This window comes from Oryx dammah, unplaced genomic scaffold, assembly GCF_014754425.2.
Source record: "Oryx dammah isolate SB20612 unplaced genomic scaffold, SCBI_Odam_1.1 HiC_scaffold_5, whole genome shotgun sequence".
Lineage (NCBI taxonomy): Eukaryota > Metazoa > Chordata > Mammalia > Artiodactyla > Bovidae > Oryx > Oryx dammah.
In genome coordinates this window covers 75,235,617-75,249,163 of record NW_024070189.1, presented here as the reverse complement: position 1 = coordinate 75,249,163, position 13,547 = coordinate 75,235,617, and the positions used below count along the sequence as shown (strand labels likewise).

The 13,547-nt window shown below is 45.2% G+C and overlaps 1 protein-coding gene across 3 annotated transcripts in view; it reads right to left on the bottom strand.

Annotated features, from left to right (window-relative positions):
- Positions 1 to 13,547, bottom strand: part of TNFAIP8 (TNF alpha induced protein 8) — a 143,670-nt gene that overhangs the window by 66,907 nt on the left and 63,216 nt on the right. Inside the window, exon 1 of one of the 3 annotated variants that reach the window (XM_040241691.1) lies at positions 5,862 to 6,346. The exons of the other annotated variants lie outside the window; for them this stretch is intronic. Within the exon in view, the coding sequence (XP_040097625.1) occupies positions 5,862 to 5,874 (13 nt within the window). The 5' untranslated portion in view covers positions 5,875 to 6,346. Of the gene's footprint in view, positions 1 to 5,861; positions 6,347 to 13,547 lie in introns of those variants that run through there. 3 annotated transcript variants of the gene reach the window in all.

Below are 13,547 nucleotides of genomic sequence, written 5' to 3'. Positions count from 1 at the left end.
GCATAGAATGCAAGAATCAGAAAGCCAGTGCTCAAAAAAGCCTGTGATGGCCTCTAAATCTCCTCATTCCTCAAACTTCTTCACAAATGAGAAATTAGGTCCGGTAAGTTGATATGACCAGTCCAAAGGCTCATCACACAAGCATCTTAAAAAGGATTAGAATGTAGATCTCTGAGACCTCCACCGTGAGGGTGTCCTGTCTGTGATCAGCCCCTCGAGGCAGCCTCCGTGTCCTTCTGCAGCCCAGCCCAGGGTTCCTGGACTTGATTTCTGTGACCCATGTGGGCAGCCTAGTTCGAGGTCATCACTAGGGTTTGGGTCAAAGCTCTCTGGTAATAAAGGGGTTCCCCTGCTTTGATAGACCCTCTGTGCATAGATTCCCTTGGGGATATGGCAGGGAATACTGGCTGGTTGGAGAGTAGAATGCTATTACCTAGCCACAGAGCTCATCTACAAAGACAAACTGGTACTTCTTTTAATCCAACTTACTCATCACAAAAGTGCTGTTTTCTCTACCTCACCATGACTTTCACTCTCTCAAGAGCCCTCTGAATGTTGCCCCAGCCCCGTAACCTGCCCTAGACAGCCATTCTCCTGGAGCTCTCATCTAGAGTAAACTAAATGAAATTCCTTACAACCAATTGCCCTGTTTTGTTTACTTGAGTGCAGCTTCAAAGTCTTTACATTATCCAGAGCCCAGTAATATCAATTAAAATAGATAAAATAATCAAATATGATAATTAAGCTCCTATCTGAAAAGTGTAAGGGTATTCTTTACAGGAACATATGGATTTACTACACTGCTTTTTATTTAAGTATTAATATATTTATTCAAACATGTATTGACACATGGTTTATAGTGGCAAAAGAACATCCCTAAGGAGGAACAGATGAACAAAATACACATCACGAAATATCAAGCAGCTATTTAAAAGATAGTAACAACAGTAATTAACGTTGAGGGGCTTTCATGAAATATTTTCATGGGTGCTTAATTGATGCACAAAAGTGTATTACATTGATTTAAAAAAAATTTATATTGGACTCCAGTGACCTGTGGGAGCCTATAATTACCATAGGCTGAAGGGCTGCCTGTAATTATTTTCCCTGTTCCTATTCTCATTGTTCAGTGTTTACCAGGCCAGGTCTGGGGGTGAGATCTTCCCTCTCTGACCTGCAGTGCTACTGCGGTTCGCAGGGTCTGCATCCTTGTTCCCCCTGAGAGCATATCTCATTTGTCATTGGGTGGGGGAAGAGGTTGGCAAGCCAACACGCAGGGCTCCATTTGCTGTATTAGACCACAGCCAGTCACCAAACAAGAAGCAACGGGGAAAAAATAAAAAACACAGTGAAAGGAAGCCCGTGTAGGAGACACCGCGGCGGACTCGCCATGACTTCCATCCCTCCATCCTGTGGAGCAGCATGCTGTTTGAGGGAGAAACTGACCCCAGCCCCCAGCTCTCAGGTTCAGCCCTGACCATTTCCACCCAGTCTAGTGATCCCATCCCCCTCGCCACAAAAAGACTGGTTTAGGCAACCCAAGCCTAAAGCCAGTCAACACAGCACATTTCTTAGTCGATAAACTGGTTTAAGCTTGGGCACCTGGCTGAGTTTGGGTCAGTGAGACATCACACATATGCTGGGGGCTTCTGGGAAAGGTCACTCTGATAGAGTTTCCAAAAGCCAGTTCTCTCTGCTTCTGGACAGTGGATTGCGGGCACGCAGTTAGGATTGCCGAGGACATTTAACCAGCATGAGAGAAGTCAGCTGAGGATGAGACCCAACCACAGGAGGCAGATTGGGAAAAAAAATAGTGGGTTCTAGACATCACAGGACTGCTAAATCAAATCTCATTCCAGTATGTAGCTAAATCCACTTTGATATGAGCCAGTCTAAACTAGGGTTCCTTTTTTGCACAAGAAGAACCATAATGGATATAAAATTCTAGGTGGTGAATGAGGAGCATGCTCATTGACAGACAACATACACAAGTTATGAAATACCATGTTTGGCAAAAAGAGAGAGAGAACGTGAAAGAGAAAGTACTATGCAAACAAACATAAATGCAGGACAAGATGGTGCTATAAATTTCACACTACCTGTAATGGGAGCTTCGTTTTAGAAGGAAAGAAATGAAAGAAGGGGGACAGAGTTAGGGATGAATTAGTTCCCTCCACAAGATGGCCCAACCTTATGCAAGACCTCATGCTCCGTGGACAAGACACAGGCCACGTGTGGGGATGCAGACAACAGCACAAGGCCATTCTCCTCTAGACTTAGCACTGGCCCGACCTTCATCAGAAAGTGCTATCAGAGGACTTGGCCTGCATCCAGAGGACAACTGTCACGCGATCTGAAGGAGACGGAAGGAGAGGGAGGGGAAAGGCTTGCATTAGCTCACAGCAAAGCAAGAACGCTAGGCAAAATTAGTTCAAGTCAGACTATGTTTGATGATAACCACTCACTCTCTCTTCAGCGGGTAATCCTGTTTTCAAATTCATTTTAAGTAATATGATATTCAATCTTACTAACTTTTATGGTGAGCAGTGATACTGAGAACTGGGATCAAACACTTGGGAATACAGAAATCATCTCTTAACTCTACCCAATTACTTAGAAATGAACACAGGGAAGCCTTACAAGATTGTAGATTCTTGAGTTGAACCACTGGGAAAATCTGAAGGATTTCTGTCTACACTCAGGCATTTTTAGCAGAGGACTTTTCTGAGTTAAGAGGCCTGATCCTTTCTTGTGTTTGCTGTGGGTCCTCTATAGGTAGGCAGTTCATGCTGTGGGAACAACCAAACACTTGCCCAGGGAGCCAACAGCACTTGGCTTCCTCGCAGACCACTGCACTTGGAAGTCTGGGCCTGTGTGTGCTTGTGCACCTGACCTCAGCAGGCAGGGGTATTAGGAAACAGGTTCCCATCCCGGCTTTGGCAGTATGATGCCGGATAGCCACGGATACCTGATTTGATTTCTTTGTCTTAAATTTCATCTGTAAAATGAAAATATTAGACTAAATCAAGCAGCTTCTCATCTTATGCCTAGTGAAAGTAAAATTCATTATAATTGTCCACAGAGTGCTGAGTGTTAAGCTGGTTCAGTCATCTCCAACTCTTTGTGACCCTGTGGACTGAAGCCCTCCAGGCTCCTCTGTCCATGGGATTCTCCAGGCAAGAACACTGGAGTGGGTTGCCATGCCCTCCTCCAGAGGATCTTCCTGACGCAGGGACCCAACCAGCATCTCCTGCTTTGGTAGGCAGACTCTTTACCACCTGCACCACCTGGGGAGCCCCTAATTGTCCACAACATGCCACTGAATCTGGCCCTTCACCATCTCTCTGTCTTATCTCCTGTCCTTTTCCTTATCAGCACTCTAGCTGTTTCTGGAATACTGTGCCCACTGCCCATTAGGACCTCTGTATATGCTTGCCTTCTGGCTAGGATGTTCTTCCCCAGGATATTCACCCATAAGCCTTCCTCACAACTTTCAAGCGAGTCAAATATCACATTCTCTGTGATGACACACAATTGCAAATCCTACACACACCCCCAATCTTTATCCTCCTATTCAGCTTAATTTTTTTTTTCTTCCTTAGCACTTAATAGTATCCCACCACCTACTATGTATTTAACTTATTTATCTTACTGTCTGTCTCTCCTGGGAGAATGTCTGTTCTCCAAGGGCAGAGATTTCTCTCTGTTTTGTCCACTGGTGTATGCCTGGTAACTGGAAGGGTCCCTGATGCAGAAAAGAAATTTAGTAAGTTTTTCTGAACAGATGGCTGGAAGGGAGGGGAGGAGGAGAACAGCTCTGTGCCAGCTCTGAGGTCTGTGGGCTGCAGTGTCTACAATCGGAGGGCTCTCCTCTGTCATCCCAGCACATGAAATAAGGCAGCCCAGAGCTGCATGGGTACGCTTTCACTCAGCGGGAGACCCTCTCAAGGGCTGCTTCCTGCATGTTACACTCTGAGCTGAAGGGCCGTGTACACCACTCTCAGCAAGACCACAGCCTCCGCCATATCACGTATTAAACAGATAACTAACGAGAACCTACTGTGTAGTACAAGGAACTCTACTCAGTGCTCTGTGGCGACCTAAATGGGAAGGAAATCCAAAAATGAGGGAATATGTATATGTATGGCTGATTCACTTTGCTGTACACCAGAAACTAACACAACATTGTAAAGCAAATTTACTGCTGTGAAAATTAATCTTAAAAAGAGATCACAGCTTTTAATATTGTCTATGGGAAATTCTTTATATTGGTACTCAGCTCCATTTTCTAGAGTCAAAATTAATACCGTTTGAGGGAGCATAGTGGTATCCATCTCCTTTCTCAAATTCTTCACCTAAAATCCACAGGAGGAAGAAAAGTGAGTTTCTCTGTGGTCAGGATACCACATTGCTTTTAACAGGCAGTGAGGAGAGGCAGTGATTTCAGCCAGTTCCACTAGATGGCAGCATAGTCTGGCGTGCTGGTATCCAAAACTGACATTTGCCAGCCACACTGGCTACAGAAGCTCCCACACACCCCTCCTGTTCTCTTCCACACTTATCTCCTTGCCGCCTCTTCACTTTTAGCTTGGTTATTTTCAACCGGTAATTTACAATCTGCTCCTAAATGGTTCATGCTTAATCATGAATGCATTTAACTCCAGCCTTGGAATCGTTATGTCTGCTTCTTTCTGCCAAAGTATTAATGCATTACGTAGCCCAACCTCCCGCTCCAAAAAAAAAAAACCTCACTTCTCCCACAAAACTTTCCCAACCAAGCCTGGCTCTGATTCCAACTGTATATATGCGCTGAGATATAGTCAGTCACATAACTATTTTTACATATTGGATAGAATGTGTGTATATACATATATAAAGTGGACAGAGAATCACATGTACAGCTCTGGGCATCTGGAAGGCAAATGTACATATTACATATATGACCTGCAGGTGACCACACTCCATATAACAGGAGTAGTCATGGCTCTATGAAATAGCATGGCTGCCAGAGGTTCAATGCATGGGTCAAGACACTAGATATGTTAACATTCATCTATGTCTTCCAAGTTTGAATTCCTTCCTAGTATTCAGTTTAAGGTCCAGAAAGTCTTCTGAGCCAAAAAATTTCAGATAAACCTCAACAAAATATGATATACAGACTTGAACAAGAGTGTGTAAATACCAATATAACTTTTAAAGCTATTTTGAAATGCGTTCTGTATTTCAATCCTTGAAAACTTTTCCAATCTACCTGAAAAATAAAATGAAATCTACTTGTGGAAGTATTAAGTAAGGCTAAAAACAAGCCTAAGGTGTATTTTAAAGTACAAAAGGCCTTGATTGTGAGTTCAAATTGCTTACTGGCTGTTAGACGAAATGGCAGTGTCAATATTCTGACAAACCCCTACATAATGGGAGAACACAAATAAACACTGTTGGGTTTGCAGGCTTCTACAAGGTGTTCCTGATGCTATCAGATCACTGGGATCCAGGGATGTCTGAGAGTTAGTAAACACACCGAAATTGTGAGAAGGAGAAATTTCATGTGCAAAAGTTCTCCATCAGTTCAGAGCTCCATTTTTGAAGCATTTCAATCCTTCATCCATTTAGTAATGAAAACGGTCTACACGCAAACTCCAGATGCTATCTTTTCTACCAACAGTCCTCAAACAGCCCTCAGCCTCCTAACGCTCCTCCACACCCAAAGTTCTTGCAAAAGAAAAGCAGTGATTTTTCTGAACACAACCACTTGAAAGTTGTGACCAAAGGTTATTTCCCTGTAGACAGCAACACCATGGTGCTTAGTCATCGATTCCGACAAAGGTGTTATAACCAAATTAGTCTGGGCACTTTTAACTCACCTAGTTTCGGCATTTTCCCCCGTATCAATCAGAAGGACAGCTTCCCAGAGTCTCAGCAGTCACACAGACCAGAGGAACACACATAGCCACCCTGCCGATGTCTTTTCCACGGCTTCTGTATTGCCTTCAGGGAGTCAGTCTTCCCTGAGAATAATTCAAAGAATTTGTCCCATCCTTTCAAAAAACCAACCATAAGCATACCAAACCAATGCACGGAAGACACTGGTCAACAACAGTCACTTAAAAGTTGTCCTGCTTGTTATTCTGGAAGCCGGGTTTCGTCACCTGTAGTGGAATGCATTGTGTAGCTTTTTGTTGTGAATCCAGAGAGGTCTTAACGTCCACAGCAGAGACGGACTGTGTGCTGCCTGCACTTGCTACCCGTAAACTAGGACTGCACGGGGACACAGGGATCACCCGTGATAGGAGGACGGGAGACAGTTTCAAAATCAAGCAGAAACAGGAAGTCTAATGTTTCCACATGCAAGAAAAGAGGAGCAGATACTTAAAAAAAAAGGGCGGGGGGAGCAGCCCTAATCATAGATGCCCGGAAAAAATTTAAAAAAAAAAACTCATTTCTTCCTGGCCTGTATAAACATGAATGTCTATTAATAGTAAGTGTTGCTTAAAGGTGTTCTGGTTCTCAAGAGAGCTAGAGAACAGAGTTCAGACAACTTTGCTACTTAAAATCGTTAGCCTTTTGCTTTTGAAGAGAATATAAGGTCTTTATAAAGAATGTATGTATGCCTGCATCCATGCCCATGCAATACGCACAGGGACATACATAGAAATACCAGCCCATGTACGTTCTAATAGTCTGTTTAGAAGCCTATTTATTAACCTGGGCATTTGACAGTTATCATCACCCACAAGTCCTTCCCTCATCCATCCCCCTAGGCATGGTTTGGCCAGTCCCACAAGACCCACTTCACATGCACCTCCTCTGTGAATCCTTTTCCTAAAGATCCCAAATGGGTGTTAGGATCTCAGCCTCTTCCTTTAATCCCCCACAGCACCTCAACTGAGCTTCCTTTCTGGGATCTTCTCATAGCTGTCCTTATGTGATCTATGCTGATCTATCTTATCTTCAACTCCATGGTAAGTTTCTTGACTTCATTCTTATCTTCTGCAGCAATAACACTCTGTTTTGAGCCTGTTTCTGCACACAGCAGAAACCATACCAAGTGGAATGCAATGGACAAATGCTTTACAGTCTGCTAGGTCAGGTTCAATTTCCAGCCAAGCCACTTCCTAGTTTTGTAGACTTGGCAAGTTACTTCACCTTCTGAACAATTTTGGTAAGAAAGAAGAATTATAGACAGAAGCTAAAGACAGGGAGCTCGTAGAGCAGTCCGCAAAGCCTTTGATTGTGTGGATCACAATTAACTGTGGAAAATTCTGAAAGAGATGGGAATACCAGACCACCTGACCTGCCTCTTGAGAAACCTGTATGCAGGTCAGGAAGCAACAGTTAGAACTGGACATGGAACAACAGACTGGTTCCAAATAGGAAAAGGAGAACGTCAAGGCTGTATATTGTCACCCTGCTTATTTAACTTATATGCAGAGTACATCATGAGAAACGCTGGGCTGGAAGAAGCACAAGCTGGAATCAAGATTGCCGAGAGAAATATCAATAACCTCAGATATGCAGATGACACCACCCTTATGGCAGAAAGTGAAGAGGAACGAAAAAGCCTCTTGATGAAAGTGAAAGGAGAGTAAAAAAGTTGGCTTAAAGCTCAACATTCAAAAAACGAAGATCATGGCATCTGGTCCCATCACTTCATGTCAAATAGATGGGGAAACAGTGGAAACAGTGTCAAACTTTATTTTTTTGGGCTCCAAAATCACTGCAGATGGTGACTGTAGCCATGAAATTAAAAGACGCTTATTCCTCGGAAGGAAAGTTATGACCAACCTAGATAGCATATTGAAAAGCAGAGACATTACTTTGCCAACAAAGGTCCGTCTAGTCAAGGCTATGGTTTTTCCTGTGGTCATGTATGGATGTGAGAGTTGGACTGTGAAGAAAGCTGAGCACCGAAGAATTGATGCTTTTGAACTGTGGTGTTGGAGAAGACTCTTGAGAGTCCCTTGGACTGCAAGGAGATCCAACCACTCCATTTTGAAGGAGATCAGCCCTGGGATTTCTTTGGAGGGAATGATGCTGAAGCTGAAACTCCAGTACTTTGGCCACCTCATGCGAAGAGTTGACTCATTGGAAAAGACTCTGATGCTGGGAGGGATTAGGGGCAGGAGGAGAAGGGGAGGACAGAGGATGAGATGGCTGGATGGCATCACTGACTCTATGGATGCGAGTCTGAGTGAACTCCGGAAGTTGGTGATGGACAGGGAGGCCTGGTGTGCTGCGATTCATGGGGTCGCAAAGAGTTGGACATGACTGAGCAACTGAACTGAACTGAACTGAACAGTATCTAACCCACTTCAGTTGCTTTTGGAGATATGAAGGCAACTCTCCTATGCTTCCCTAGGACTTGTAACTAGGAAATCAGGACATTCTCGACAGATTTAAGGATCGACAGTTGTGACAGATACCTAATGCCGGAGCATCATCCGTGCTCTGAGACAGGAAAAGAGGAAGCAGCTGCAACTTCTAGCCCTAGAAACAGCATAACAGCTTGGCAGCGTAGGAATCCTGTCCAATCCAGCCTTACAAAGAGTGGTGCTCAGATGCAGGCGTGGTTCTCTATCTCTTTCTGGTGAGCTTAGCTCTGCAGCTGAAGCAAGGTTCTGCTCAGCACTCCAACACCCCCAGGCCCCACCCTGGGAGTGTGAGTGGTATTGCTGGTGATGGACGCACCCTGGGGCTTCGCCGCTTCATTAGGGAAGGCTGGGTGCGTCTTATCTTGTATTTCTCCTCCATCTATCTGCAACCACAGGACAGTGGCTTTCAGAAAACCAGCTTCTCCTCTTGAGTGTGCACGCTCTCCACGTTATCTGGGCATCTCCCAGCAAGCCACTATCACTTCAATCATTTCACTGTCCCCACACCCAGAGAAACCAGGTGACAAGCACAATTGCAAAGAGGTTAAGCAGATTATTGGACGAGGCCCTGCAAGCTGGGGCAGGACCGAGAGAGAAGCCATGAGACCCAGAACCATCTCCAAACACAGGCACTCTCTCTGGCCTAGTTTCATTGACTGCTTATTACACACCCCAAGGAAGACACTTCCTCTATGGCTACCCACATCCTTATCAGCAGGGCATTCGACAAAATCACCACAAGGATAATGCAACTTATGGCTGCATGAAAATGTGCACCATTTGTTTATTTCAGCAGATGCTATAGTCTCCAGGATAGAACTGGAAATGTCTGCGAAACACCTTGACCTTCATGCTTTGGCATTTCCAATCTTCTCCCTAGTCCCTAGGGCGTGGTCTGGTGACAAGAGTACTGCTATCTTCTTTTCATTCAGCCCTTCCCTCTTCCTGTCAATCCTATCTAGACCCTCCTTTTCAGTCTTCTTCCTGCCACCGCAGCCCTCTCAATGGCCTCCCTAAAACCAGTGCCACAAACAGGGCCTCCTCTTTGACTCGACTTGATTCCCTTTGTCCCTCAGCTCTTCCGGGAGGAAGGAGTCATTGGTGAGGGAAGAAGGCAGGCTGAGGGAGGATTATTCCAGGGCCTGAGTCTGGTAAAGTGCTCCAGAAGCACTTTCTGAATGCTATCACAGAGACAGCGAATGGTCACCTCTTACCTGAAAAGGCTTGTGCCAACAGGAGCACATGTTTCATGCCTGCAGGAGAGCAGAGAAACCCTACCAGATGCTGAGCAGCGTGTGTGATTTCCCTGTGTTCGCTCACTCTCCCTGAAACCCTGGGAGGTGGCCACCATGATTCCTGGGTTGTAGCTTAGGAAATCAAGCTCCATAAATGTAACATACTTGCTCAGGGCAAGGCCAGCACGGGTACACGGGATCTCTTATTCCAAATTGGTTGGCTTTTTCCTTGTCATATCATATCACGAAAGGGTGATATGGTTCACCAGAGAGCACACATAGGGGACTATCTGGAAAATAAAGAGAACACTTGGCAGCCCACCTTTTAAGGACAGGCAGAGCAGTGAGTTCACCAATGTGAACTGGAGCTGCTGGGGGCCAGCGCCGGCCTCAGGGCAGGAGGGTTGGGGGGCAAATTTCTCAAGTCCATCCTCACACTGATTGCCCTTCACAGCCTCCCCACAAGAGGCTGCATAAAAAAGAAGTGTGGGAAGGCAGATTATTCTATCACATAGTATTTCTAAGTTTCAAGTATAAGTTTTATAAAATGTTACTCAGAAGTAGGCAAACAAACAAATGAATAAACAACTAACTGCTAGCTGCAGTACAGTGATGTCAACAGCCAGATCATAGCATTCTAGAATGAGCATTTATGTCTGTTGTCCTAGGACGCTCAAACCTCTCTTCACACTCACACCACCAGCGAAAACATTAAATCAGCCTTTAGGAAGCACAGAAACACTGAGTGCCTGTTGCAATAAATATGCTGGCACTTGAATGTGGTTTATTTTCTGCTGAGCTGAGTTTAAACAGAGTCTTGACATTTTATAGCATTCTTGCATTGCAAACCTTCGTGTGAAACTGAACATGAGCCCTCATAATAAAATACTCAACTAATTAAACTCTAAATTTGCCAAGAAAAAGTCTCCAATGGTAGAGTAAATTTCTCTATAAATTTCTAGAATTTCTTGTGAATATGCAACACACGGTATTTCCCAATTTGAATTCCTAATCTCCTGTCACCAAACTTGATCATTTTCCTCTCTGTTTTAACCTCTATGGATCCCATCATCCCCCAGTCATTGCTGATTCCTCTCTTGCTTTGGACGGTCTCTCATTCACCAAGTTCTGCTGTCTTTCCATCTGTGCTCTCTCATTCTCATTTGGATTTTGTTAAAACCTGTGCATTTAAGGTGGCAGAAGATGTTTTCTTAAAAAGACAGCTTTCCAGAGAAGACCATGAAAGCAGTTCTACTTTCTATCCCCCTTTAGACCACAGTGAGCTTTGTCATTTTGTAGTTTTACCCACGTGGCTATTTTGAAACCTATATTAAAAGCAAAAACCCAACTTTCAGAAATGTTTCAGTTTAGCGAGCCATCAGGAATTACACCCTGTCTTGAGTAAGGTTTCTCCTTGATTTTTGGCCCCCAGGAAACACATACACACATCAGTTTTGACCATTTGCAGGGGAAGGATGATCACCCTGTTCGGGGCCTTATCCCATTGGTACCCAGAGCCCCGCACTCAGGCAGACAGCAATCATCACTTGTCTTCCGCCCCATCCTCCTCAGTCTCACAACTGAACAAATTGACTGGCAGGCTGACATCAAACAAGCTCCTGCCATACGGTGACTGAGGAGCAGACATCGCCGGGCACACACCTCTCACCCCTGGAGAGATGTGAGAGCCCTGTATTCCCATCCCACTAAGTGGCCCTGCTCTTCCAGACAAGGAGGTGGCCACAGGAGCCCAGAATTTCCTATCCTGTGCTACATTTCTGTCTCCCCACCTCTAGCCTCTCACCACCCAAAGTCTTTCAGGACAAAGGAGGGCACGTGGGCTAGTTTCATCCAGAAAATGCTCCCTGATACAGTAAAAGGATGGGCTAGAACTAAATTCATATGACTCATCCCCAAAGAGCTTCTCTTCTGCACTGCATATCTCATCTTCCCACCAGCCATTCAGACTTGAAGCCTCAGTGTCATCTTGGATCTCCCTCTCCCCCTTCCAGCCACCAAGCTCTCACGTCTCCCCACCCTTGCAGAGTGCCTCTGCTTCCCTTCGTTTCAACCCCAAAGCCCCATCCTATCTCAGGCCTCAGCTTCCTGCTCCTTTACTTACTTGCCCTCATGGCACATCTTCTCAAACCACATCATCATCTGTGCCTAGAATTGAGTTGAAAATCTTCACTTTACCACGTCATTCTCCAATGAAGAATGTGCAGCACTTCCTAGCTGGCTCATGGATCAGAGTCCACACTGTCACAAAGGATTCAAGATGCTCCCTAGCCCTGCCCCCATCAGGCCTAGCGCTGTTCTAGTTCTGGGCGCCTGTTCACCCACTTTCCTTGGCCTCTGGGGTCCATTCCACCATCATCAGCTACAAAATACTGCCAGTCTCCCAAGGCTCAGTTCACACAAGGCCATTATGATGCCTATAAGTCGGGTCTAACTCTTTGTAACCCCAATGACTGTAGCTTGCGAGGCTCCTCTGTCCATGGGATTTCCCAGGCAAGAATAGTGGAATGGGTTGCCATCTCCTCCTCCAGAGGATCTTCCCAACCCAGGGATTGAACCTGCATCTCCTCTACTGCAGGTGGATTTGTTACCACTGAGCCACCAGGAAGCCCATTACGTGCCTGAAGCCAGCTCCTCTTCCTCTGTCTCCCTATGCGACTTGGAAGCTTCCTTACAAACTTTAGCCCATTTTGCTCAAAGGGAGAGGCACTGTTATACATGTCTCCTCATCCCATGACACTGCACACTTCTAGGTGACAAGGAGATTGCTTCATTCATTCAAGAAAATCAACTCGCATTTATCCAGAACCTACTGAACGTCAGGCACCGACTTAGGTGCCAGGCTCATTGTGGGAAATAAAACACAAGAACTGACATTCAATGGGGGGAAGATGTGGCAGTCATGTAAAGATGTGAATAACTAAAGGGCAGATTTCAAGAGGCGCTGGGATGGAAATGAACAGGGGGTTCTGATGGAGACTGCGCTGGCAGAGGTGGCCTCGGAGGCCAAGCGCCAGAAGAACAACAGGAAAAGCAGCAAGAAGACAGGCACTCCAGCCTGAGACAGGACAAGCTCGGCCCATGCCAGGGAGAGGAGAGGGGGCCAGGGTGGCACCAATGCTGGCTGCACAAGGAACAAGTTGCCGGGAGTCAGGGAAAGGCCCGCAGAGGTAAGGCCGCACAGAGCACGGTCAGAAGTTTCTGTTACGTGGTGGGAATGGAAAGCAGGACAAGTGTCTGGAAGGCAGAGTGGCAATAAAGATCAAAACCTTCAAACTCCACATGTCCTTTGAACCACTTCCAGGAACGCATCCAGTGAAACAGAGACAAGTGTGGACAGCTGCTGAAAGCAAGGCAGTTGTGTGGTGTTATGACCGTGGTAAAGATTAAAAACAGTTCACTTATCCACATGGGAGATTGGTGAAGGGAATTATGGCATAGCTATGTAATGGCACATAATACAGTCTTTAAAAATGATTTTAGAGAGTAATTAATAACATGGGAACTATTCACAAAGGCTACAGAGCAATATATAACAGAAATCATATGAACTCCTATACAATTTTTATAGAGAAAACTATAGGCATACAGAAACCAGCCCAGAGTTACAGTCACAAAATATTTTTTTCTGAGTGCTGAAGTTAAAGAGTAACTTTTTTGTTACTGTTTTTCACTTTTTTGTCAAATTATAATTGATAAATATACTACACTACCATGTGATGCTTTTGTTATAAGGGGGAAAAGGTTTTCAAAAACCTGTTAGGGGGGGCATCCCTGGTGGCTCAGTGGTAAAGAATCCACCTGCCAGTTCAGGAGACACAGGTTCAATCCCTGATCTAGGGAGATCCCACAGGTCGTGGAGTGACTAAGCCCATGCACCTCAACTGCTGAGCCTCAGCTCCAGAGTCCAGAAGCCTCAACTGCT